The 23,947-nt window shown below is 40.7% G+C and overlaps 1 protein-coding gene across 5 annotated transcripts; it reads left to right on the top strand.

Annotated features, from left to right (window-relative positions):
- The first annotated feature begins 1,409 nt into the window (after window positions 1-1,409).
- On the top strand, window positions 1,410-23,786 carry coq8aa (coenzyme Q8A-a). Of its 5 annotated transcripts, none has more exons than XM_080047730.1 (18): window positions 1,410-1,910; window positions 4,825-5,534; window positions 5,862-5,964; window positions 6,717-6,799; window positions 6,914-7,164; window positions 7,267-7,420; window positions 7,543-7,609; window positions 11,179-11,256; window positions 11,966-12,091; window positions 13,431-13,516; window positions 13,785-13,925; window positions 14,306-14,387; window positions 14,596-14,689; window positions 15,653-15,794; window positions 16,309-16,416; window positions 16,588-16,653; window positions 21,382-21,468; window positions 21,943-23,786. In XM_080047730.1, exons 3-18 carry the CDS (start codon window positions 5,871-5,873, stop codon window positions 22,237-22,239), a joined length of 1,956 nt encoding a protein of 651 aa, XP_079903856.1. In that variant the 5' UTR covers window positions 1,410-1,910; window positions 4,825-5,534; window positions 5,862-5,870; the 3' UTR covers window positions 22,240-23,786. The 5 variants fall into 5 exon arrangements, with proteins under 5 accessions (XP_079903856.1, XP_079903854.1, XP_079903855.1 ...); XM_080047728.1 differs by having other exon boundaries at window positions 4,825-5,626; XM_080047729.1 differs by lacking the exon at window positions 4,825-5,534 and having other exon boundaries at window positions 5,865-5,964.
- Window positions 23,787-23,947: the final 161 nt, after the last annotated feature.

The following is a 23,947-nucleotide window of genomic DNA, read 5'->3' as shown; positions in this document are numbered from 1 at the left end:
ATGTGTGATTTCTGTGAATTCTGGGATTTTAGAGCAACTACTCACCCACCCATCTATAGATCTATCTATATACAGTAGGCTGCAGTCAAGGAATCGATGCGGCTCATAGTAGGCTATATGTATTTTACCTATAAGAACAAGACCCACGTCCTGACCTGAGACCGCCCAACGTGACCCTGTGCTACTGCTGCGGCTGCTTCTCTTCATCCACATTAATCGCTGTGTTTGCATGAAGGGTCATTTGCCATTCAAATCAAACCTGTCCACAACAGCAGCCGCATCCGGAGCTGGCCATAAAGAAAGGAAATGATTCAAGAGCAGAGAGTTTGTCAACCAGGGAAACAAAGCAGAGGTGTGATTTTGGTGGAAAAGTGGAGGAAGGTTTTTTGTTGTTTTTTGAAGACAAATGTCAACAGGATGTTTACATTTTCCTTATTATTTGGCCACTGGTTTCTCCTGTTGTGCCCTTTAGTCAATGTATAACTGGATATCTTTGTTTAAGTGATTTAAAAAAAAGAATTTATGATTCAAATAATCAAAAGCCCTTCACACAATACTCTTAACACTCCTTATGTCCCCATGTGACACGTCTCCAAGCAATACGAACACGACAGGGGATGTCTTCACCAGTGAGTTAAACAGTATAGTGGGTGGGTGGATCTTTAGCGCTCTCTGCTGCCATTTTGCTGCAACTGCAGAAAGACAATCAATATAAATCAAGTCCCCGAAGTTTGCAATTTGATAGGATTATTAAGATAAATTATGAATAGTTTTCTGTGTAAATTGATTTTTGATTATGTATTATTTATAAAATTAGGCTACTTGTGACAATTCAATTGGAAAATCGATCATTAGGCTACTTGTTTTTAGAGTTGTTGCTTCATTTCCACACACAGTAGCCTAATGATCGATTTTCCAATTGAATTGTCACATCATAACAATTATGACTAATAATTATAATTTCCTCTGATAATTGATCGCAAACAGTGAAGTGTTTGTTTAGGCTGCTGTCTCCATACCAGCAGATGGCACCAGAGGCCCATTTCACCGCCGAAGTATATTTACATTATGGTTGGCAGGTGGTGTGCATGGGTGGTGTTCCTGTGTTTAATCCAATTGTGCCAATTATCGCCGCTGCTATTCGGCCGTGCGTCCCTTGACATTTATTCTCAACAACAATGCGTAAACCTTTGGGTGTTGGGATCGGGATGCAGCAGAATACAGAGTAGGGTAGTTTGTTTTGCCTGCACGACGAACCAATGAGGAGCCGCGTTTCAGCCCCAACCTGTTGTCAACAGAGGACGAACACCAATGGGAGCAAAGGAGGGGCTGGAAATAGGGGGGAGGGAGAAGCAAAGCCTTGCATAGAACGAGTTAAGCAGAGTCGTGTATGTTTGTGTGAAGAGACGGTACTGCCTGAAATTAGGTCGGACTATATTTGTAGGAAGATAAATGATTCCAGAGGGGTAACACAGGAAATAAAAATGCATGTGCTTCCATAAAGTCTTAACGTAGGATACTGTGCGGGGAGTGTTTATCTCATAGACTGTGTATAAAAGAGATTTCTCTGAACACTCGGGAGTGGGTTGCGTCAATGGGCGGCTCTGGCTCATGGAGGTGAAGTTGGTAAATAAGGTTTGACCTCGTGGAGGAAGAGAGAGAGAGAGAGAAACTGAATTAAGCTCTGCCAGCCAGCAGTGGCATCAGCGGGAGGAGGGCGACAGGCGAACAACCTGCAACCACCACACCCCCCCCCCCCCCCCCCCTCGTGAATGTACTGCTAAACACGGACTGTTATAAACGTGCTGCTATACCTTTAATACATAAAGAGTTTGACTCGTCCTCGTCGTTGACCTCGTCTGACACAGTTGGAGAAAGAAACGAGAGGGGGCGTCGCACGAGAGCTGCTGGTGAGTATTTTAATGCTACATACTAACGTAGTAGATAATAAACATTCGATATAATAATGGTATTATTATGTTTTGTCGTCAGTCCTGTTAGAGTCGCGTGCACAGTCGCTTCGACCTCAAACTGTCAAATCCTCTGCCCCGTGTTGCTAACGCCCTCCACCGTCCATGGCCGCTCTGTTACTACAAACTTTACCGACCTACCAGCGTTGCACGGATTTATTAAACTACCTAGAAATTATTTATCCGAACGCACGCGGCTATTTTGGTTTCCAGCCTCGTTTGCAGAAGCTTTGAAATACTTTTTAATATTCCGCAGAATATTTTCTTTTATTGTTTTTGTTGTGTCTCGTGCATGGCCTCACGCCCACGAGGATTTTAGAAGGGTGTTGTTAGTCTGACGGGTTCATGATGCAAAGCTGTAATAAAGCGAAGTGAAACTGCAGTAAAGCAATGCCTGTACAAAAAAAGTGAATGTCTGAAAGGCCCATAGACTATGCTTAAAAGTGTAACTCCATGAACTACTGGAAACATTTGTTTGACCTTGTGTCATAAATGAATGTCAAATATCCATGTTATTTTTAATAACTTAATTTCATTCAGTTAGGCCTTATACAAAGTGTACAAAATAGTGTGCAACTTTTACATTGTGTATGCCTGTAGAGTATCACTGTTATTATTGTGAACATCTCTATTGCACATTTGTGCACATACCTTGCATGTGATGTGTGTACAAAGTGTGTTGAAATAAACTAATGGCAGTAACTGTATTCAGCTGTATCAGTATGGTTGTGAATTAGGGGCTACTATTAAGTGACATGAAATTGCTGCAGGCACATAATGTGACATAGAGACACATGTGTTGCACCAATGTGTCCTTTACATTGTTTGTCTTAGCTCTGACAAGTTTGTATTTTTAACATTTTCCCATTGTCAATGACTTTTTGGCAAACAAATTAAAGTAGGGCAAGAAACTGTTTTCACTGACACTATTATTAGTTTGTTTTTCTATTAAAGTGCTAACAGGCAGCAATGCGATTAATATAAATTCACCAGTCAGTGACAGTATTGTGCTTCCACAGCAGAAGCACAGTTATTAATGCTTCATGTTATTTGGCACACTTAGAAATAGTGATGCTATTATTCAAACTATAAACAATGATTTTGAGATTGAAGGCACAGTTATTGTCTGGCCTTTGGTTCAGGTTTTATAGCGAGAAGTGTTTTTAATTGGGTTATCTATTAAATAAATCACAGACTGTCTGTTTTACAGTATTGCAGGGAACGTGATTGTCTTCATGTTTCTCCTGCTAGTTGTGTTGACATGGTGGCTCACCACTGCACAGTAATAGTGGAAGCATTTCCCAGTCTTGGCTCAGAATGAGTAGTTTGGGGCAGAGACAGAGGCTGTCAGTAAACCGTGATCATACTCGACAGCATTTAGATATAGACACACACTCAGGCTGCCATGTCTGGCTATTTTCATAGCAGTGAGTGAGTCAACAGCCTTTGGAGACAAATCACCACACAACAACTGAGGCTTAGAGGTTATGTGTGAGTGTGTGCAAATGTGTGTGTGTGTGCACCATCCAATACCATGCGTAAAGTGTGCTTTCACAAATACTGACCTCTTGCCCCCTTGCATCCAAACTGACCTTTAAGTTCTGCTCTCCATGTTACATTCAGGTGATTTGTGTATATATATATATATATATATATATATATATATATATATATATATATATATATATATATATCATAATATGCATGTAGTCCTCTGTTCCTGACAGTGGACTTGGCAGAACTGTTGCAATCGAAGAATGCAGCAGCTTGAATACGCAACACACACCCACATTGACAAATGTGAAGTTGCTCAATAGATTACATTTAGCAAAACAAAAAGTAACTCCTACCTATTCAATCAGTGTTCAGAACTCTGAATGTTGCAGAAAGTATGTCAAGTATGTTTTTGTAGCTGTGCGTGCAGTACAAGATTCAATACTTTCCATTATGACATGTATTTTGACGCAGCACAAACTTCCTCTCTAAATTCCCAGCATTGTAGAAGATCGTTAGAAGATTGTTAGTGTAATAAAGTAGGAGGAACCAACTTTTAAGACCTCTGATTGATATTTGCAACATGTTGATACCTGCAGTATTACTGAAGTTCATACTTCATACACGCTACTGTGTGTGTGTGTGTGTGTGTGTGTGTGTCAACCTTTACACAGGGTTTCTTTCAACAACAAACAACACAGAAAGGCATTTGCTATATGATAGGAACACATATAAAAAGTCAATATAAAACCACATAAATAAACACATTAAAAAAAATTAAAACAAAGTAAAGTAAGTTTAAAAATCTAAAATAGAATATGGAAGTCAATTGTTGCTATATGTTACAAAGAGACAGGGTGTACTGTCTTGAGATGGCTTGAGTTGCAAAACAAATTGTGACATGCCCTTTATGTCACACAATAAAAATTGGTTTTAAGGTTTAATGCTTTTTATGTGGACACAAGGACAATACAGACCTTTAGGCGCTCCGGTGCTTTGTCAGTCTGTCAACAGTAGCAAATATGACACAAGCATTATTATTGCTTGGGCAATCATGTCAGAGAAGAAGAGCTGCCCTGCATTTCTCTCTTCATAGATGTCATAATCAACTTTTTTCTCTTACCAGAGGCTACTTGTACCTGTAGTTGGAGAGCACAACCTGAGAGATGTTAAGACCTTTGGATATAAATTAAGATGAATTAAGCTGCAGAGGAAGTGTGGGATTTGTTTATGTTACTGAGGGTTAATACAATAATTATTCATCCTGGGGTAAATGTATGAAAAAGAAAGAAATCAAAACAATAATTATTATTAAAACATACAATTCAGTACTGGTAATATTTGTTTTTATTTTTCTCAGGCTAATGATCCACCCCTGGTCATCAGTCCACAGTCTGAAATCATAGAGCAGCCCTATCGAGGACGGATGACCCATTTACCGACTCTCTGTGTGTGTGTTTGTGTGTGGCAGCGGCATACTCGCGTTTTGCTTCGACTCTTTCAGCAACAACTTTTTTCCATTGGCCCGGATCCCTGTGTTGAAGCACGTTGTCACACCCATAGAGGAGCACCTGTAACACACTGAAAAACAAACACACACACATCCTGCAGCTTCTAGCCGAGAGGAATACAGTGGTAGCGCTGTCGTCTAGATAAGCTTCGGAGAGATGAGAGCGGCAAATTGACCTTTTTTTAATATCTGTGTTCTTAACGGACCTTGAGTTTGTTCACAACTTTGAATCCCTGTTTTACTGAATGCGAGCCAACTCAGCTGCACCAAATGGATTCCTGGAAATAAACTGTGTAATACTTTGGGATAGGCCTTTTATAATTAGAAACCTATCTCTCTGTATCTGTTGCAGGATTAGAAATAGGGAGCGGTAAAGTCGGACCAGAAACCTTGAAACCTTGAACATACTGTAAACCAAACACGTGCGCTACATTGGCTCATGCACAAAATAGCTGGAACAGGCAACAGCCAGCAACTCAACTCTACCCCCCTTCCCTCTCTCCCAGTTTCCAGTGACATTTAAGATCCAGTTCTGGACCACATACACATATCTTTGCAGCGTAAATGCATGCACGGCATTCCCCTTTCCTCTTCCTGTGTGTGCGTGGTGCTCACAGTGGGATTGCATTGGCCGTGGATATTTTTAGACAAAGTATTAAAGTCATCTCGAGATGTGACAGCTGTGTGTGTTTGTGAGTGTGTCTCTGTTTGGCAGCAGAATGTGTGTTGACGACATTATACATTTCTTGTTTTACTTGACTTATTGTCCATCTGTTTGTCTTTGTCCCTCCTCCTTACCGACCAGCTGATTATGTATGGGATGCAGCATTAATAACGGTGATATTCACCCTGCATTTTTCTTTTCTTCTCCTCTCTGTGTGTCTCAGTAGTCCATCATGGCGGGTGATATGATGTTACTGATGCGAGGCTTGGCTAAGTTGAGCCAGGCAGTGGTGGAGACTCAGAGCAGCACCCTTCGCAGTGGAACAGGTAATTTCAACAAACTTGTTTGTGTCTTTACTTTTGACAAATGCTCAAATGAAGTAGGTAAAAGTGAGCTACCGTAAAAATGTCCTTGTTGGCATTCCCAGTGTTTGAAACCTTTAGCTTACTCCAGAGACTGTGATTAGCTTTACACATTGTTTTGAAAGTCATGTTAGCAAAAATGCTAACAGTTTTTTAAATAGTATTTATTTTTGTTCCCTATATATTGAAGTTGATACAAAAACAATTATTTACCTAGAAAAGGTTACATTAAAACGTACTAGCGGTAACACCATTAAAACTATTTGGTTAGCTAACCTGCTAGCTTTTATACAATACATTAACCTGTGGCTAGCGTCACCCCTTTGGTTAGCAAAACAAGCTAGAAAGCTGTTTATCAGACCCGATAATTCAGTTATATTTTTTTGATTGTTGGTTGTACTTTACAACATTTTTTCGATAAATAAATGGCAATAAAATAAAATTTCACACTATATACTTGGGGTTGCCGAAGCCCATAGCGATACATACAGAAATGGTAATACAAAATTTACACTCAAAGTATTTCCTGGTCGACATTCTTTAGTCAAACATACATTTAGATTATGTCTCTAAATGTATTTTTTTTTCTCTTTTTTTTTAAACTCATCACTAATAATGGGCAATCAATAACTATGCAAATGTTGCTGTATGGTGAGTTTATAGTGTCCTGTAGTGCTAATCAAGCGAATAATATTTTTGTTATTTAAAAAAAACAGGAATACCGGGACTTGGTGCTGCAGTGCAGAATGTCCAATCGGCTGCTGAGCAAAGCCTCTCTGCCGCTATGATGAAAATAGAGGTGAGTGTCGGTGTATGTGTTAACAGTTTGCAGTGTTGTTTTGCATTTAATATCAAAAGAGTACTATGGGTATATTTTTGAGTTTTTGAAACTGTATGTATGTTTCCTGTCCAGGAGATGTCTGGCCAGCAGCAGACCACTTCAGCAGAGTCTGAATTTGACTTTCCTCAGGATGAGAGTGCATTCACAGCCTCAGAGTTCAGGGAAGAAGGCGAGGACTTTACATCCGATCACGCAGGAAGCCATTTCGACACAGGAGCAGCGGGCGCTAGCCATGTCGGCGGGAAATCGTCGTTGTTTGAGGGATACAAAGATCCTAGCAAACAGTTCAGTGGACAGACAAGATCTTACCACCATGACACCAGGTATAGATGGTTTTGTTTGGAGGATAAAGGTGATTACTTTGTGTTTGGCCGTGGCAGGCATGTCATTGGAAATCATCATCTCTACAACCACCATCTGAACAGGCATTTCTGGGGACAGCTATACAATAGGCATCAGGTCATTCGGCTCAGGAGCTACCACCAGGACCCCACCACAGTCGGAGGGCTGACGGCCGAAGACATAGAGAAAGCAAGACAGGGCAAGAGGGCTGACATCAAACCACCACACAAACAGATGGTAATTCCTGCTCCTCTGTTCCTATTTGTAAAACAAAAACACACATAGACATTGAAAGAAGCATGTTCCTATCCATACACACGTTCATACATTTTAATACAAAAGGTGTCTGTCTTCTTTAGTTGAGCGAGAGAGCCAGAGAGCGGAAAGTTCCAGTGACTCGGCTCGGCAGACTGGCCAACTTCGGAGGTACAGTACTACAACTCTTTGTTTCTCTGTCTGAAGCTGATTGACCGTTTGACTGACTAAATCAGTTGGTCTGTGTGCACACCTTTTTCTGTTTATTAATACAATTTACACAGAGTATGTAGCCTCTCAGCAGAAGTCAGTAAAACAAAGCTTTTTTGAATTTCTCATTCTAGTATAAATGATGAAACTTAAAACCCTCTGAGGTCTAGGGGTATTTTCTCCGATTTTACATACTTCTATAAATACCTATTTCAAATGTGCAAGAAGATAAATTATACCAAAGTGTTTTATATGGAAATGTTCAGAACACATTAGACCTTTGTTTTCTGGGGTCTACTTATGTCCTAGACCATTGTGTATATAAATGATTGGCTTAAATGCTGAAAAATGTATTGCGATTTTTGAAAAACTTGGAAATTTGTGTGAAAGAAGAACCTTTAGTCATCCTGTTGAGTTGTTTTGGCTCTTGAAATTGCTTCTCCTAAGCCTTAGCTTCAAGAATGCAGTGGAAATTTTCCAAAACACATTAGGGGAGTGCACAAAACATGACTAATATAAAATTTGGTCCACTCCAGACGCTTTTTGGTAGAAATGTTGTCTCTACTTTCAAAAAACATTAGAAAATTAGACTGAATGAAGACTTTGAACCACATATGATGATTCATGGGATGTACACTAATAAAAGAGGAAGCATCACAAAACATTTTTCAAACAAACTATTAAGTAAATATAAAAACAATAATAACAAACTACTTTCACACTATGTATATACTCTATGCACTATTTACAAGCTAAGTGGTAGCTGGGGAGCTTCTGGGTCTTGCTTCTCACAGTGTTTTCTAAGCCTGTAAGGGACTGACAGTATCACAAGAACATTCCCTGGAAACAGGAGGACCTCTAGTTTGAGATGATGTTTTCATCTTATTTTTCAGCCATATCTTCAGGAAGATATTAACAAAGATATGCGCGCACGCGCCGGCGCGTGATTAGACAGAGAACTCAAGAGATAATTAATGATTACGTGGTTTCTCGTTTGGTCAGCTACACAATATCACAAAGTTAAAAATAATAATAATTTGTCTTAGAAATCTGACTTGAAATTGGGTGGTTTAACTCTTACCTGCCAACCCCTTCATGAGCTGGGGTCAATGGGTTTATGGCAGCTGGTGGTGTTATGTCAGTGTACTTCTCAAAGTGGATACAGTGATTTACTTTGACACAACAGCACTGAATATATGAACAGTATGTACAGACATGCCAACAAAGGGTTAAAGGAAATACGAGAAGTATAACATACAAGCATGTAACTAACAATAGTGTCAGATCCTGAATTTGCACATAAACAAACACGTGTAGAAATTAGGTCAAATGTATTTACCTCTTATTAGTGTCCAGATAAAAACACTCCTTGATAGTCAGCTTTACAAAGTACAGCAGCAATCTAGATATTGGTGATTGTACTGTGAGTGAGTTTCCACTGTTGATTGTTGTGTGTTAAATCTACTGTTTGACCTTGTTACCTGATCTCTCAGACTATTTTTGCTATGACATATTCCAACACAAGCATTACTGCCAGTCCAATATTAAACTGAGTCTAAAAAGGAATGAGAGAGAAATTAATATTTTTTAAATATACAACAACACTTCATAGGGTAAGAAATCCCAAAATTGTAGCAATTGTAAACATTGCTGAAAGGTTGGGTTGCATTTTGTGATTTCCTTTTGGTCGTCTTTATGTCGACCAGCACTGAAAATAATTATGAATGTTATATACTATAGACATGTTAGCAAGATATAGTCAGGTACAGAAATGTGGTGCTTGTTGTGTGTCAAAGTCATTTAATCTTGACGGGATGTTTTTTCACCGATAAGGCGTTTCAAAGGCAGTAAAGTTCACACGAGCGTAGTGAAAAGCTCACAGCTATTCTCTGCTGAGTTTTGACATGACAGAAATTGAAGCTTCCCTTGGATGATGGATAAGAGAACAGGTGGCATTAAGTTGGACTGAAAACTAGAAGCGGATTAGACTGCCATAACAAAAGAATTTAAGCGGCTAGACTTATACAGGCTACAGTGAGACGCAAAAAGGCAGAGCCGTTGATTCAGCATGTTGACAGTGGTAACATTGAGAAGGTGTCGGGGAAGGGAGGGGAGGGGCTGGGCTTGAGCCAATGTGGCCTTGGTCTGTCCTTCACTTGTCCTGCAACAACATGACAAAGTTATACAAGATATTATAATCCTTTTTTTCTACTTTTTCAGCTGCTTATGCATTCATCACTGATGCTAGTGGAGATCCAAACGCTTTCAGGCAGTTTATGTTGCGAACAAGCAGCAAAGTGATTCATAGTTTAATTTATCTGTTCCCATTTATTTATTTTTTAAACAGCGATTATAGCAACCTTAGCTCGGTAGCCTCCTTTGCTGTTGCCATGAATATCACTACCTAGAAATGCTTAGCCGAGGCATGTGAGGAAACAGGGCTAGACATTTTAGAGTTGTTTAGCTTCTAATTACCAAATGAAGACACAGGAATCATGTTTTTAAAGCTTGTAAGTAGTGGCATGTAGCAGTCGGTCTGTAAACACATTGCACCTTAAATGATTGACAGACACTTGTGCTTGCTCTGGCAGAAAATGTGTCAAATGTGTTTGGCCGGGAGTTGAACAAATTGAGGTCATACAGAAATCTTCATATTGGGGTGTGCTATCTAAGTGATTGTATGTGTTCAAGTTTAAATTTGCTGCTATGTATTTAAAATCCCCACTGAAGTAAGAAGAAAAAATAAAAACGAGATGAAGAGAGTAAGATAACACGGTACAAAAGCTTAAAATCTTTTCTCAGCAAAATTGCGGTACACATCTTTATTCCCTCCAGTCCATCTTGTCTTCAACAAAAGACGTGATGACAGGTTTTTGACCGATCATGAATTGCTTGGTCAACTTATTGAATTGCTTGGTATACAATCAACTGAAGCGCAGATTGTCCTGATTTGACCGCTCAATGTTTTATCTCAGATTTTTTTTACGCTTCACAGAATGCTGACTAAGTGATTATGTAATGCCCTGTTATGTAAGTCAGACACCAGGCTGGGGAGAACTCGCTCACAGACAGACCCCTACCTCATGCAGGCTCACTTTTTCTTTGTATTATCTGCAAAAAGAAAAAAATCAGAGGATGCAGTATTATGGTCAATTGTTAATATTATGAGTTCATCAGTGTGCTCTGTTAGGTTGGCAGAAATGCATCTGTTCTGTCTTTGCTCACTGCTGGGTAGATCAAAGAGCTTTTCTGACAATTTGTTTGTTTGTTAGTTTCATACGCTCTGCTGCCTGGGTCATTTGAATTGAAATCACTTTCAGTCAGTTTGTTTATAGACACTGGTAAAATATTCATGTTGATAGTGCCATTGACAATAAATATACACTTGTCAACACTGTATGACTGACATTTTGTATGACAGTTCCCTGTCTTACACAATTTTACAACATTGTTCTGTGACATTAGTGTACTGTATATGAAACCGGTCCAAATTCATGAGTGTGTTCTGTCTGTTTCTCCTATTCCACCAGGTCTGGCTGTAGGTTTGGGTTTTGGCGCACTGGCAGAAGTTGCCAAGAAGACAATGCGAACCAATGGTAATTCAGAAGGTAATGCTTTCTAACAACTAGGCTCACTAACAACTCTGATTGCATTCAGAAAAAAAATAAAAAATAATCTAATTATGTAATTATAAAGGCCACATCTGAGACATGTGTGCCTGTAAGGACAGGTATGGCTGTTTCTATTTGTCTTTGGCTTATTCTAAGAACATACCGGGATGTTGCAACTTGCAACTACGTTCCTGTCGAATAACACCACTGTAAAAGGTAACAAGCTCCAGTCCTGAATGCATGTTGTTGCATGCTTCAAACTTTTTTTAGCCTCCCTCGCCAACCTGCCAGCTTCTGTAAACAGACATTTCTGCACTGCACCGTGACCCTGCTAATCCTAAAACGGAGCTAAGCTGAAGCAACGCACGGCCGTAAATCTGTGGCAATTGTGCATCTGGTTTGTGGGAGTTTATCTGTGTGTGTGTTAATCCCAGCTCTGAACACTGCCTGACGACCTTCTGACACACATACACACATATGCTGTGGTGTGTACACAAATTCGTGCACATATTGTATTAAAACTTCAACCTTAAACTATTGATTCTGATCAATGTCAAAATGACTGTTTCACCTGTAAATACAACAACATTATTACTTAGTTAATTTACACATGCAGATTAAATGTTGGGGTAAAAGGAGGTTGCGTGGAACAAGAACCCATTTTCTGTGAAACCACAATCCAATACTTTTCTTTTTGCTTCTACAGATAGTAAGAAAGGCGTCCTGGACTCCAGCCCTTTCCTGTCTGAGGCCAATGCTGAGCGTATCGTCAGAACGCTGTGTAAAGTCAGAGGAGCTGCATTAAAACTGGGACAGATGCTCAGCATTCAAGGTGTGCAACAATAACACTCATGCACGCTAAAGAAAAAATAGAGCAAGACGGAAGAGTGAAGGGATAATTCCTTGAGGCATGGTTGATGTATTGTATTTTAATCTTTAATCGCTGTTGGTTTTGTCCCAGAATGCCAAAGGCAAATTTACAATTCATATTATGTAATGGACAACACAAAAACAGAGCTTATGATTGTTTTCCACAATCTGTCAGAGTTGTGACAGTGGCTTAGACCTGTCGCTGCACACGGACACAAACGTACAGGTAGCAGCAGCTGAGAATAAGATGTTGTGTAAGTGTGTTTGTATTTTGTGAAGCTAAAGACATGAAGGCGAGCGGCAGTAGAAATGCTGGCACAGAGCTAGTGGAGCCGGGTCGGGTAACAGCAGTAAATCCATCTGTCATTTTGTTTATCACTGTTTAGTTGTCCCGGCTTTCCTGACCTTGGCTGTTGACCCTTTAGCATGCATAAACTGAGGTGAGAGCATGTTACTTTACACAGCCAGTACAGTCTAGTAAATGTAATAAGTTACAAACACAGTGGTAGGAGGGGAGAGGACAGTGGCTGCCCTCTGTTTGCTAAACAGGTTTCAGCACAGGGTTGACCTTATGTGCACGACTGTGTGTGGTTATTTGCAGACCTGGCACAACTTTACTCACTATCTCTGAGGTGGTGACAAGACGATTCTTAAATCAAAAGACGGATAACACACACTCACAGCACTGCTGCAGCAGAGAGAAAGAGGATGAAAAAGATGTTTAGTGCTTAAGATTGGTTATATTGTTATAGTAAACTGAGAGTGCTAAAACCTAACTGGAGTAAATCACTCTGCCACTGCTGACATTTCTCCTCCAGGGCAGGAATTCAGCTGCGGCCGGATGATTGTGAGTCCAACCATTGTACCGTTTAGCACTAGTCCAAAATAGTTTTAACCTTAAGAGGTCTAAAAACTATTCTAAAGCTGATAACACAGACTGTTATTCTGATTCTTTATCAGCAATGTCAGTCAATGTCATCTGTAACTATCAAACAATATTAGCTCTTTGATTGTAATAAAGTCTCATTGATATTAATTAAACCAGGATCAAAATGCTCTTTACTTCAGACCATTTCTTTAGCTGTCATGTTTAGTGACTTGGCCATATAAGCAATCAATTAAGCAACAAAAGTGGTTGCTTGATGAGTTCTTAAAGGATTGATATTTTCAACATGATTGTGAATGTATTGTTTGTTTAGAGTTATCGGAAGTGTGCATTATGACACATTTGGATTCGTATGGTCCCCAGACCTCCATTTCTGTCTAGTTAAAATTAACTGTGATGTTTGTCTGAATTTCAGATGATGCTTTCATCAACCCTCAACTCGCCAAGATCTTTGACCGTGTGAGACAGAGCGCTGACTTCATGCCAATAAAACAAATGGCAGTAAGTTTTATGTATTTATTTGTTTACATTAACTCAAATTTGAAATCTGGAAGAGCTATTGTGTACTTCAAAGAATAAGTTGATCAACAATATCAGTTCTTCCTGTTATAGAACAAAGGGCTGCTCACAGCAGTCAGTCTGAGGGTTGTTATCAACCCTTTTGTAAATGGACTTTTAACTCCGCTTGTGTAAAAATCAAATTGGAAACTGCAAATGTTTTGTCTCAAGTTGAATATGAGTTGCAATAGTATGAACTGTGTGTCTGTAGAAAGCGTTGAACAGTGACTTGGGTCCTAACTGGAGAGACAAGCTGGAGTCGTTTGAGGAGCGTCCATTTGCAGCGGCGTCCATAGGCCAAGTTCACCTGGCCAAGATGAAGGATGGCAGGGAGGTGGCCATGAAAATACAGGTAGGGTGTGAACATGTTACATTCTTGTGTTATTAAGAGAAACACTTATAACCCTAACCCTCCCCTAACCCTCTTTGAGAAACCACAACGAAACTGAGCTCAAGGCTTTTTTATGCCTTTACAGTGATTATCTGTCTAATTTATGTCTTAACCGTTTGAAATAAATGCTTTTAGGGCTTAAAGAGGATTCGCCTGTTATAACTCAAGCTAAGGGATATTATTATAATCTCATGAAGAGATAATATTTTGCAATAGTCATTTGGATTTCTTGTTAAAATGATATTTTACAGTGACATGTTTTCCCTGGTTTTATAATCTTATGAATCAAAACGTGTGTGTTTCATGTTTTCCTCCTCTATGTCTGTATATGTGTCCCTCAGTACCCCGGTGTGGCTCAGAGTATCAACAGCGATGTCAACAACCTGATGACGGTGCTGAGTATGAGCAATGCTCTGCCTGAAGGTACACACACTCAGAGAAACTCCCAGCCATGCATGCAAACACAAACACGCTCACCTTGCACAACTTCACTGTGTCTTCACTCTCCCGTAACACTGCATGCCCCCTCTATCTTTATCTCCACCTGTTTATTTGTGTGTGTCTGTTATTTTATTGGCATGTGAAGGCTCGGCTTACATTGACTTTCTTTTGGTTCTCTGTCTCTCATTAGGGCTGTTTCCAGAGCACCTGATAGACGCCATGAGAAAGGAGCTGGCGCTAGAATGTGATTATATAAGAGAAGCCAGATGTTCAAAGAAATTCAGGTGAGTCTCACGTGGAAACATCATTTATGTAGTAATTCCTCACAAGGGAAGCAACATTTATGTAGCGGTCACAAGTGATTCAGATTAATTTTGCTATTAGAAATTATCTGAAGATTAATAATACCTTAATAATTTATTAAAGTTCAAGGGGCACCAGCTCTCCACTTAGGAGTGCTAAATAGCAAAAATGTCTCGTTTTATTAATGGTTTGAAATTAATGTTGATTAAGTCTAGTGATCAGTTAAAATAAATCAATATTAGTAAAACCTAGTTAAATTATCACTCTATAAAATCTAATAATAAATCAATTATTATTGAGCATTACGAAGGTTAAATTAATTCTTGACGTATAGAGGTTGATATACCACAAAATATTCACACAAATGAATGACAGAAACTTCCAGTTACAAAAAGAAAATGCATGTAATTTATTAACAGAAAGTAAATAAAATCAACAATCATCTAAGATCACTAAAACTAAGCACACAGTGTGTGTGTGTGTGTGTGTCTGTAGGTGCAGGTATTTGGGTGCGAATTAGCTTTCGAGTGTGTGAGTGTGGAGGTGTGAAAAACCTTTGTTCTGTGGTCATTGATGAGCAGGACAAAGGGAAGGAAGGAGACCTTAAGGCCCGGACACACCGGCCCGATAATCGCCGTCGGAGAGTCTGGAGGGTGCGGGGACACAAATCTGTTTGGTGTGTGCCGTGAAATCGGTCGTCGTAGATGTTGCTCCAACTGAAAGAAGCCCGACGACATCTACGACGACCGATTTCACGGCACATTGACCGATGTCAATTGTATGAGACTCCATTCCCTCATACAATTGACATCTTTTTGTCCATGGTCAGAACAACTACAACTGCCAGCCAACTATATATATGTAAATGCAATACTTTATATGGACTTCCTGCATACTTCACCTGTATTAATGTGCTTCTGTATGTGTTTATCTGTCTGACACAGGGAGCTACTGAAGGACCAACCCTTCTTCTATGTTCCAGAGGTGATAGATGAACTAAGCGGAAAAAGTGTTCTGACCACAGAGCTTGTCCCTGGGTTTCCCCTTGACCAGGCCGATAGCCTCCCACAGGAGCTCAAGAACAAGGTACTGATGACACACACAACATACTATTATGGTATCACTAGATATTTAGCTGCCTAGCTGTTTGTATTTGTATGTATGAAGAAGACACAGAACTAGTCCCGTTCCCATTACATTTCCCGATGTCTTAGTTGACCTCAGTGCAGTGAACCTCACTGTGTACACAGCCAAGCATTAAAGCTGGAGTCAGTGATTCTGGAAAATTTGTTGACAAAAACATTTAAAAAAAAATCTCCAAATCAGTGAATATCTCCTCATGATCCGTTACCCGTACTGTGTGTGGCCCGCTTGTCAACAAACCCTTTGTTTACATATCAGTCTACAGAGTCAAAGCTGTGTATTAACACTGGATATTTGTTTCTGCACGCACGCAGTACGTACAAGTTGCGAAACATGTGGCTTTATTTACAGATTTTGACAATAGAATAATTCGAACTAGCATTCTCCAGAATTTCTGACTCCACCTTTTGAATATAATTGAATATAACATCCATTACTATTGTTGTTTCTGTTTCAGATCTGTATGAACATCTTGCACTTATGCCTCAGGGAGCTGTTTGAGTTCAGGTACATGCAGACAGACCCAAACTGGTCCAACTTCTTCTATGATCCACAGACCGACAGGGTGAGTCTGTCTGCAGGCTTAATACCATGGTAACTGCTCCTGCATTTAATAAGGCAGTAAGATTCAAGAGTTCTAAAAATGACCAAACAATTATCATTGGATGTTCACTGTATATACATATAATAAGTTGAAAATTAGTGTGAAGATGATCTTTTGATTGTGTTTCTCCAGGTGGCGCTGTTGGACTTTGGAGCCACGAGAGGATTTGAACTGGATTTCACAGATGTCTACATAGAGGTGAGACCAGTCTGCCTCATCCCTGCTGCTTGTCTTTGTTGTTATTTCTTGCTGTAAATGCTTTTTGAGAAACTCAATAGGAAACAAAGATCACATTTTAAAGGTGGGTGACCTCAACACAAAATGCAAGACCAGGATTGGATTCTGGAATGTGCGAACCTTGTACCAAACAAGTAAACTCGCTCAAGTAACAGCAGAAATGAGAAATTACAACCTGCAGATTCTCGGAATAAGTGAGAGTAGGTGGACTGGAACAGGCAGACACAAAACCAACACAGGAGAGACTGTTCTGTACTCCGGAAGGGATGACAACCAACATCATGAAGGGGTAGCCATCATCCTTAAAAAAGGAATGGAGAAATGTCTGATGGAATGGAAACCTGTAAACAGCAGACTCATGAAAGCCAGATTGTGGGGGAAACACATTAACATCACAATCATCCAATGCTATGCACCAACCAATGACAGTGATGAAATAACCAAGGACACATTCTATGATCAGCTTCAAGCAGAATTAGAAGAAACTCCACATCATGATATGAAGATAATAATGGGCGATTTAAATGCAAAAGTAGGCAGCAATAACAAAAACTACGACAGGGCCATGGGGAGGGAGGGCTGCGGCATCATGAATGAAAATGGAGAGAGACTGTATGTACCACTTACAACCTTTTCATCGGAGGTACCCTATTCCCACATTGCAACATCCACAAACTCACCTGGTGTTCCCCTAATGGAAGAGACAGGAACCAGATAGACCACCTAATGATCAACGGCACCTGTAGGCCTTTCACACCGCCGCAAAATCGGCGCTAGTTCTGGGCTAGTTCGGAGTTAGAGCCAGTGTTTTGGTTTCACACCGCCAGAAAGCCTGCTCCGGGCCGTAAAAACCGGTTCAACTCATACCCCAGGATTGAGCAGGGTTTGAAGTGAACTGCTTGCGCCAGCGGCCGGGGGAGGGATTATCCTGACCAACCAGACCAACTAAAACCTCATGCCCGCCATGTTTAAAAACACCGCTACTACGAGACGTAAACATAACATAATTACCGAATGTAGCGATCAAATTGACCGGCGAGAATACTCTGTATGGGTCCTGTTTGGTTAAGAAAGCAAAGCGAGAGCTAACACGTGTAAAAAATAAGACGTATTCGCCGCTGTTGTTGTGCTTAAAGCTAGCGGTAGCTTTAGCGTTAGCCACAAGAGCAGCGGCGTCGGGCGACATACACACACGTTTACAGTGACGTCATGACGTTGCTCTCTTGCCGGCTCCATGGCTGTCTCCGGTCGATGTGAAACCAACCGGTTCATAACTGGGATAAGGCTGTAACCAGTTTTGAACTGACCCCAACACCAGCCTGGAACTGACTCTTGGTTCATTTTGGTGTGAAAGGCCTACTGGAGACGATCACTCTTGGACGTTAGAGTCAGGAGAGGAGCTGATGTCGGCAGCGACCATCACCTAGTCACAGCAGTGCTTAAACTAAAATTAAGGAGAGCAGAGAAGAAGATAACAGGACAGCAACATTTTGACGTGGAGAAATTACATAACCCCAAAGTAAAGGCCGCTTTCATACTACAGCTGAAAGACAGATTCCAAGCTCTGGCAGACTCAAGTGACAACACACAAATAGGACCTGATGATGCCAACATGAAATGGGAACAAATCAAAACCGCTTACTCCAATAGCAGTGAAGTCTGCCTGGGAATAAAACAAAGGAACAGAAAAGAGTGGATTACAGCAGACACCTGGAAAGTCATAGCAGATAGGAGAGCCCTTAAAAAGAAATTAATGGAAGCCAAGTCAGAAAGGATTAAAGATAAATACAAGCTACAATATAGGGAAACCGACAGAACAGTTAAGAGGATGGCAAGAGAAAACGAGAAATTATATAAACAGTCTTGCAGATCAGGCAGAAGAAGCAGCAAACAAGGGAGAGCAAGATAAGGTCTACAAAATCACCAGAATAGTCTGCGGTAGGTTCCATAGAACTACCGATACACCAATCACTGACAAACAAGGGCGAACTCTTACATTAGAGGCAGAAGTAGACGCAAGGTGGGCTGAACACTTCAGCGAGGTCCTAAACAGACTCCCACCAACAGCAGAAGCAGAGATACAGGAACCTGAGACTGTCCTAGATGTTAACACTGCACCACCAGTAGAGAAAGAAATAGTTTCAGCCATCAAATCACTCAAAAATGGAAAAGCTCCCGGGCATGACAACCTGAATGCAGAACTATTCAAAGTACATCCAGAACTTTCTGCAAAACTGCTCAAACCACTCTTCACATCCATATGGGAGGGGAAAACAATACCAAACGACTGGTCAAAGGGTGTAATCATAAAGATACCCAAGAAAGGTTCCCTAAAAAGCTGCGACAACTGGCGTGGAATTACCCTTTTGTCAATTCCAAGTAAAATACTATCAAAAGTCATCATACAAAGAATTTCAGATGCAATAGACAAGCAGCTCAGAAGAGAACAAGCGGGGTTTCGGAAAGGAAGAGGGTGTGCCGACCAAATTTTCACTCTGCGCAACATCATAGAGCAGTGCACAGAATGGCAAAGACAGCTGTATATCAATTTTGTAGACTTCGAGAAAGCATTTGACAGCATCCACAGGGACAGTTTATGGCGAATTCTACGTTTGTATGGGATTCCACAAGAAATCATCCTCGTCATAAAGGGTTTTTACACCAACTTCACATGCCAAGTAGGAAACAGCAACCACACTTTTGAAGTCAAGACTGGAGTGAGGCAAGGATGCGTGATGTCCGCATTACTCTTCAATATCGTCATAGACTGGGTGATGCGAAGAACAACTGAAGATCAACCTAGGGGCATCAGATGGACACTATTTACAACACTTGAAGACCTAGACTTTGCAGACGACTTGGCACTGGTTTCCCATACACACCTAGCCTGGCATTCCCAGACCTGCCACTAGGCGCTGGCAAATTAAATTTGCTGCGCGTGTTGGTCTGGACACGCTCCGTTGAAGCTTTATCAAGAAAACCAGAAATCTGGCTATGGTTTCAATTGGTTCTATCTAATATGGGCACGCCAGAGCCCTTTATATGGTACTCTGGGGAGGACGTAACCGGATGACGACAGTGACGTGTATGCGACGTCGAAGCCGTGATAGTAAACATCAAAGATGGCTGCGGATATGTTGTGTGAGTTTGAGACTGCTTTGGCCTCGACCCTTAACGATTTGGAAGACGGCACTCAAATCTTTCATTAGCAAGTAAGTGGAATGTTCTGTTTTGCCGACCGACAACGGCAAACGTTTAATTTAACAGTTTAACAGCTGTTCGCTAAACGAAAGGGCCTTACGTGACCTTGTGCGTCGCTCTGATTGGTTGTAGTGCTATCCAACTGCGTATTTGAAATGCACGAGTAGGAGCTGCCCCTTGAGTTGGAAATTACTATTGATCGTGGCCAGACCCTCTATCGTTCAAGATATCAGGGTCTGGATTTCCAGGCTAATACACACCAACATATGCAAGAAAAAACATCCCGTGTCAACAGATTTGCACAACAAATAGGACTGAACATAAGCCTGAAGAAAACAAAGGTGATGACCTTAAACACACAAAACCCTCCACCTATACAAATAAATGGAATAAATATACCCACAACAGAAGAGTTTTCATATCTGGGAAGCACTTTAAGATATGATGGAGGAACAGGCAATGACATCAGAAGCCGTCTCAATAAGGCAAGAAACACATTCAGAATGATCAACAATGTGTGGAAGTCCACGAAGTACAGCATCAACACCAAGCTCAAGTTATACCAGAGCTGTGTTCTCTCCACCTTATTATACAGCTCTGAATGCTGGAGGATGACGGAGAAAGACCTTTCCAAGATCTCTGCATTCCACACAAGAAATCTCAGAATAATCTTACGTATCTTCTGGCCTAACACCATCTCTAAACCAAGAAAGTATAGAGACCATTATTACAAGAAGGCGGTGGAGATGGATTGGACACATCATGCGAAAAGAACAGGATTACATTACAAGAACCGCCCTACACTGGACACCTGAAGGCACTCGAAAGAGAGGACGACCCAAAGAGACCTGGCGTCGAACAGCGGAGAAAGAACTGAAAGCCATGAGGCAGACCTGGAGTTCTATCCAAAAGCTCGCCCAAAACAGACAGGAGTGGAGATCCTTTGTTGCTGTCCTACATGCCACTAGGCATAAAGGGCAGTAAGTAAGTAAGTAATAGTTCTAGTTAAAAAATAAATCATACTTGAATATGATACTGATACAGAACTTTTGAAAATACCCTAATTATACAGTTGTGTGTGTATACGTTATTATAATATGTGGCAGAGAGAAATACATTGTTTGGCCTTAAAGGTATACCAAGCGATTGTAACCTAGAACACTTCTTGTCGAAAGCAGCTAATATCTATTTACCCTCTGCTACCTGTCCGTCGTGTGTGCATGCTGAAAAAAGTAGGGTCATTACACAAGGCCGCAGCTCCATTAACGGAGATCTAAAACAACTGGCTCAGTGTCAGCAGCTGTTTATCTTTATAATAACCGCGGCCAGAACGTCATGGGTTGACGTTTCGGGGAACGGGCCGGGCACAGTCGCTCTGAGCGTCAAATATTGCCATGGTTAGTATAGACATAAACAAACATTCCCCAAACGTTCGCTGGATATTGCTTAGTATGTCTTTCACATTCATAACCCATTCTGTGACTGTAGCTCATCCGCTCAGCTGCAGAGGGCGACAGAGAGGGAGTTCTGAAGGCATCCATTGAGATGAAGTTCCTGACTGGGTATGAGTCCAAGGTAAACATCTCTTTATCACTCTGTCTGTCTGCTCTACATCACAAACCATGCCTTGCCACTGGGAAAGCAATAACCAAGATTAATGGGATTTAGTGGTGACACAAACTCAAAACAATAAAAGCAACATAAGCAGCTAAGGAAAGATCGGATTTGGAAGTTTTTCGATTAGTCATTAAGGTAAAAATGTCACCCAAAGGTAGAGTCAGTAATTCTGGAGGATGCTTGTTGTCAAAATAACTTTTTGACAAAATAAGTGAATATTTCCTCACAATCCGCTACCTGTCTGTACTGTGTCTGCGCTGAAAGAAATATTAGGTGTTTATACACAGCCTAGGCTCAGTTTTTTTGTTGGTTTTGCTGCACATGGGAAATGTGCAAATATGTGCGTAACAATTTGAGAATTTCTTTGCTGTACAGGATGGTCATTAGCTGAGACTAAGTATACAGTGTTGTTTTTCCCCTCCCTGTGTCCAGGCAATGATAAGTGCCCATGTGGATGCGGTGATGATCCTTGGCGAGGCCTTTGCCTCCACAGGGGACTTTGAGTTTGGCTCCCAGTCCACCACGGAGAGAATCCACAACCTCATCCCTGTGATGCTCAAACACCGGCTCACCCCGCCGCCGGAGGAGACCTACTCACTTCACCGCAAGATGGGCGGCTCCTTCCTCATCTGCTCCCGGCTGGACGCCAGGCTGCGCTGCGGGGACATGTTTCAGAGAGCGTATGACAAGTACTGGGAAGGCCGCACACCGCCCTCTAGGTCAGTGTAAGCCCAGTTTTGACGGACAGATCCTGGGGCCAACGGCAAAGTGATTGGTGCAATCTTTGTGAAGACACAGAACTGCAGAGTGGACTCACCTCGATGAGATTACATTGAGTTTTTGAAAAAGGCACTTAACACATATTTCATATTTACAACCGTCGTTTTTCAGTTGGAAAGGGCTCAGGGCAAAGTCATGGATGGAAGGAGTAAGACAAACAGCCTCATGTATAGCAGTTCAGGTGGAAAATTAATGTAAAAAGAAAGTTGGAATTTGATCCCTTCTATGACTTTTTCAAGTTAATTCTTGCATTTTCTGTCTTTGATGAATACATGTCACAGAGGACTGAATTTTCAATATAAACCCACGCTCATGAAGTAATGGGGTTAATGCATTATATGGGCAGTATGAGTCACAGTATTGACCAGGACCATCATGTCTGGCTCACATATAGTTCTGTTGTAAAAGGAAGTTTGATTAGATTGTCTCGACATAAATAATAATGCTGGGTCTGAATTGAAAGCGTTTTGATGAGAACATAACTGTTTGTTAACAGATCTAGTGTTTAAGTCAAGGTTTTTGCCAAACAATCAAGTTTAGGTTCAATTATCCATCAGTGGGAAATGTGACGTACTGGAAGTTGTCAGCATTTACAAGGTCGTCAGACTTTTATCTAGCATATGTGTGACGTGTTTTCTGTACCATTTTAGCCATCCAGATTTAGATAGCTGTTTATAGCTTTTAGATTGTTTTAGGGACATATCTGTGTGATTCAAACTTTCAATCTGTAAGTGACCATTAACGTGACATTCAGGACCTTTATGTGTTAATGAATTTGGGTGGAAATGGGATTTTACTCAGTTTGTGTCTGGGGCTGAAAGTCTATAGAGCTTCACCTGTAGATTTGTACCCTTCTTTCTGTCCCATCTGATTATTTATCTTCTGATTTAGCTCATGAATTCCAGTTGATTTTTATTGTGGCCTCTATATTTTTAAATCTGCAAGACAATAATACAGATTGAGATTTTTGTTTTTAGTACCAAAGCATGTTCTGTTACTAGGAAACTGTATACACTACATGGATCTATGTTGCTTTCTGAAAGAAGATGAGGGTTTGATAGAAAGACTTATCCCAGCTACAGTCCACACTGGGTCTGTGTTTTTAGTCATGAATGTTGATGGATGGGTGGATGGATGGATGGATGGAGGAAGTGAGTTAATCCGGATATTGCACAAGTTCGCTTCGCGGGCTCACCTTGCTTTCACAAGTGGGTATTCTCTCCATGCCTTTTCGAGAGTAAAATCCTCCTTTTACCTGGCTGATGTTGCAATATGAAAGTTCCCTCTATTCTGCTGTGTGAATACAGTTATAATGGCCTCTAACCGTTGTATATATATATAATAGGTGTGAAGCTGAAAAAAAAGAAAAAAACAAATAAAAAAAACAAAAAAAAACAAGGTGCCTGTCGTTTCCAGTTGGAGGATTTTTAAGCTAGAAACTTCGACTTTCATATCAACATGCGGTGAAGAGATGGTTTAGAGTTTTTCTAATCAAATTGCACTCTTGATAAAGATATTGTATGAAAAGAGTAAATGTTTGATTTACACTTGTTATGTGGCTCTGTGTGTTTTTTTTCTGTAATAAGATGTAATGCTTTCTTCCCATTTAAAAGGATCGGAGCTTGTCAGTGCTTCTGATAAACATAGATGTATATGT

The sequence above is a fragment of the Ammodytes marinus genome, assembly GCF_949987685.1.
Source record: "Ammodytes marinus genome assembly, chromosome: 19".
Classification (NCBI taxonomy): domain Eukaryota; kingdom Metazoa; phylum Chordata; class Actinopteri; order Uranoscopiformes; family Ammodytidae; genus Ammodytes; species Ammodytes marinus.
This window is presented reverse-complemented; position numbering and strand designations above follow the sequence as displayed.

What these genes read in the sequence shown, in the direction of transcription:
- coq8aa (XM_080047729.1), top strand. Translation starts at nt 5,871, where the DNA reads ATGGCGGGTGATATGATGTTACTGATGCGAGGCTTGGCTAAGTTGAGC. An exon ending in CCGCTATGATGAAAATAGAG is followed by an intron (nt 6,800 to 6,913) that starts GTGAGTGTCGGT and finishes TTTCCTGTCCAG; the next exon opens with GAGATGTCTGGCCAGCAGCA. An exon ending in ACAGATGCTCAGCATTCAAG is followed by an intron (nt 12,092 to 13,430) that starts GTGTGCAACAAT and finishes TCTGAATTTCAG; the next exon opens with ATGATGCTTTCATCAACCCT.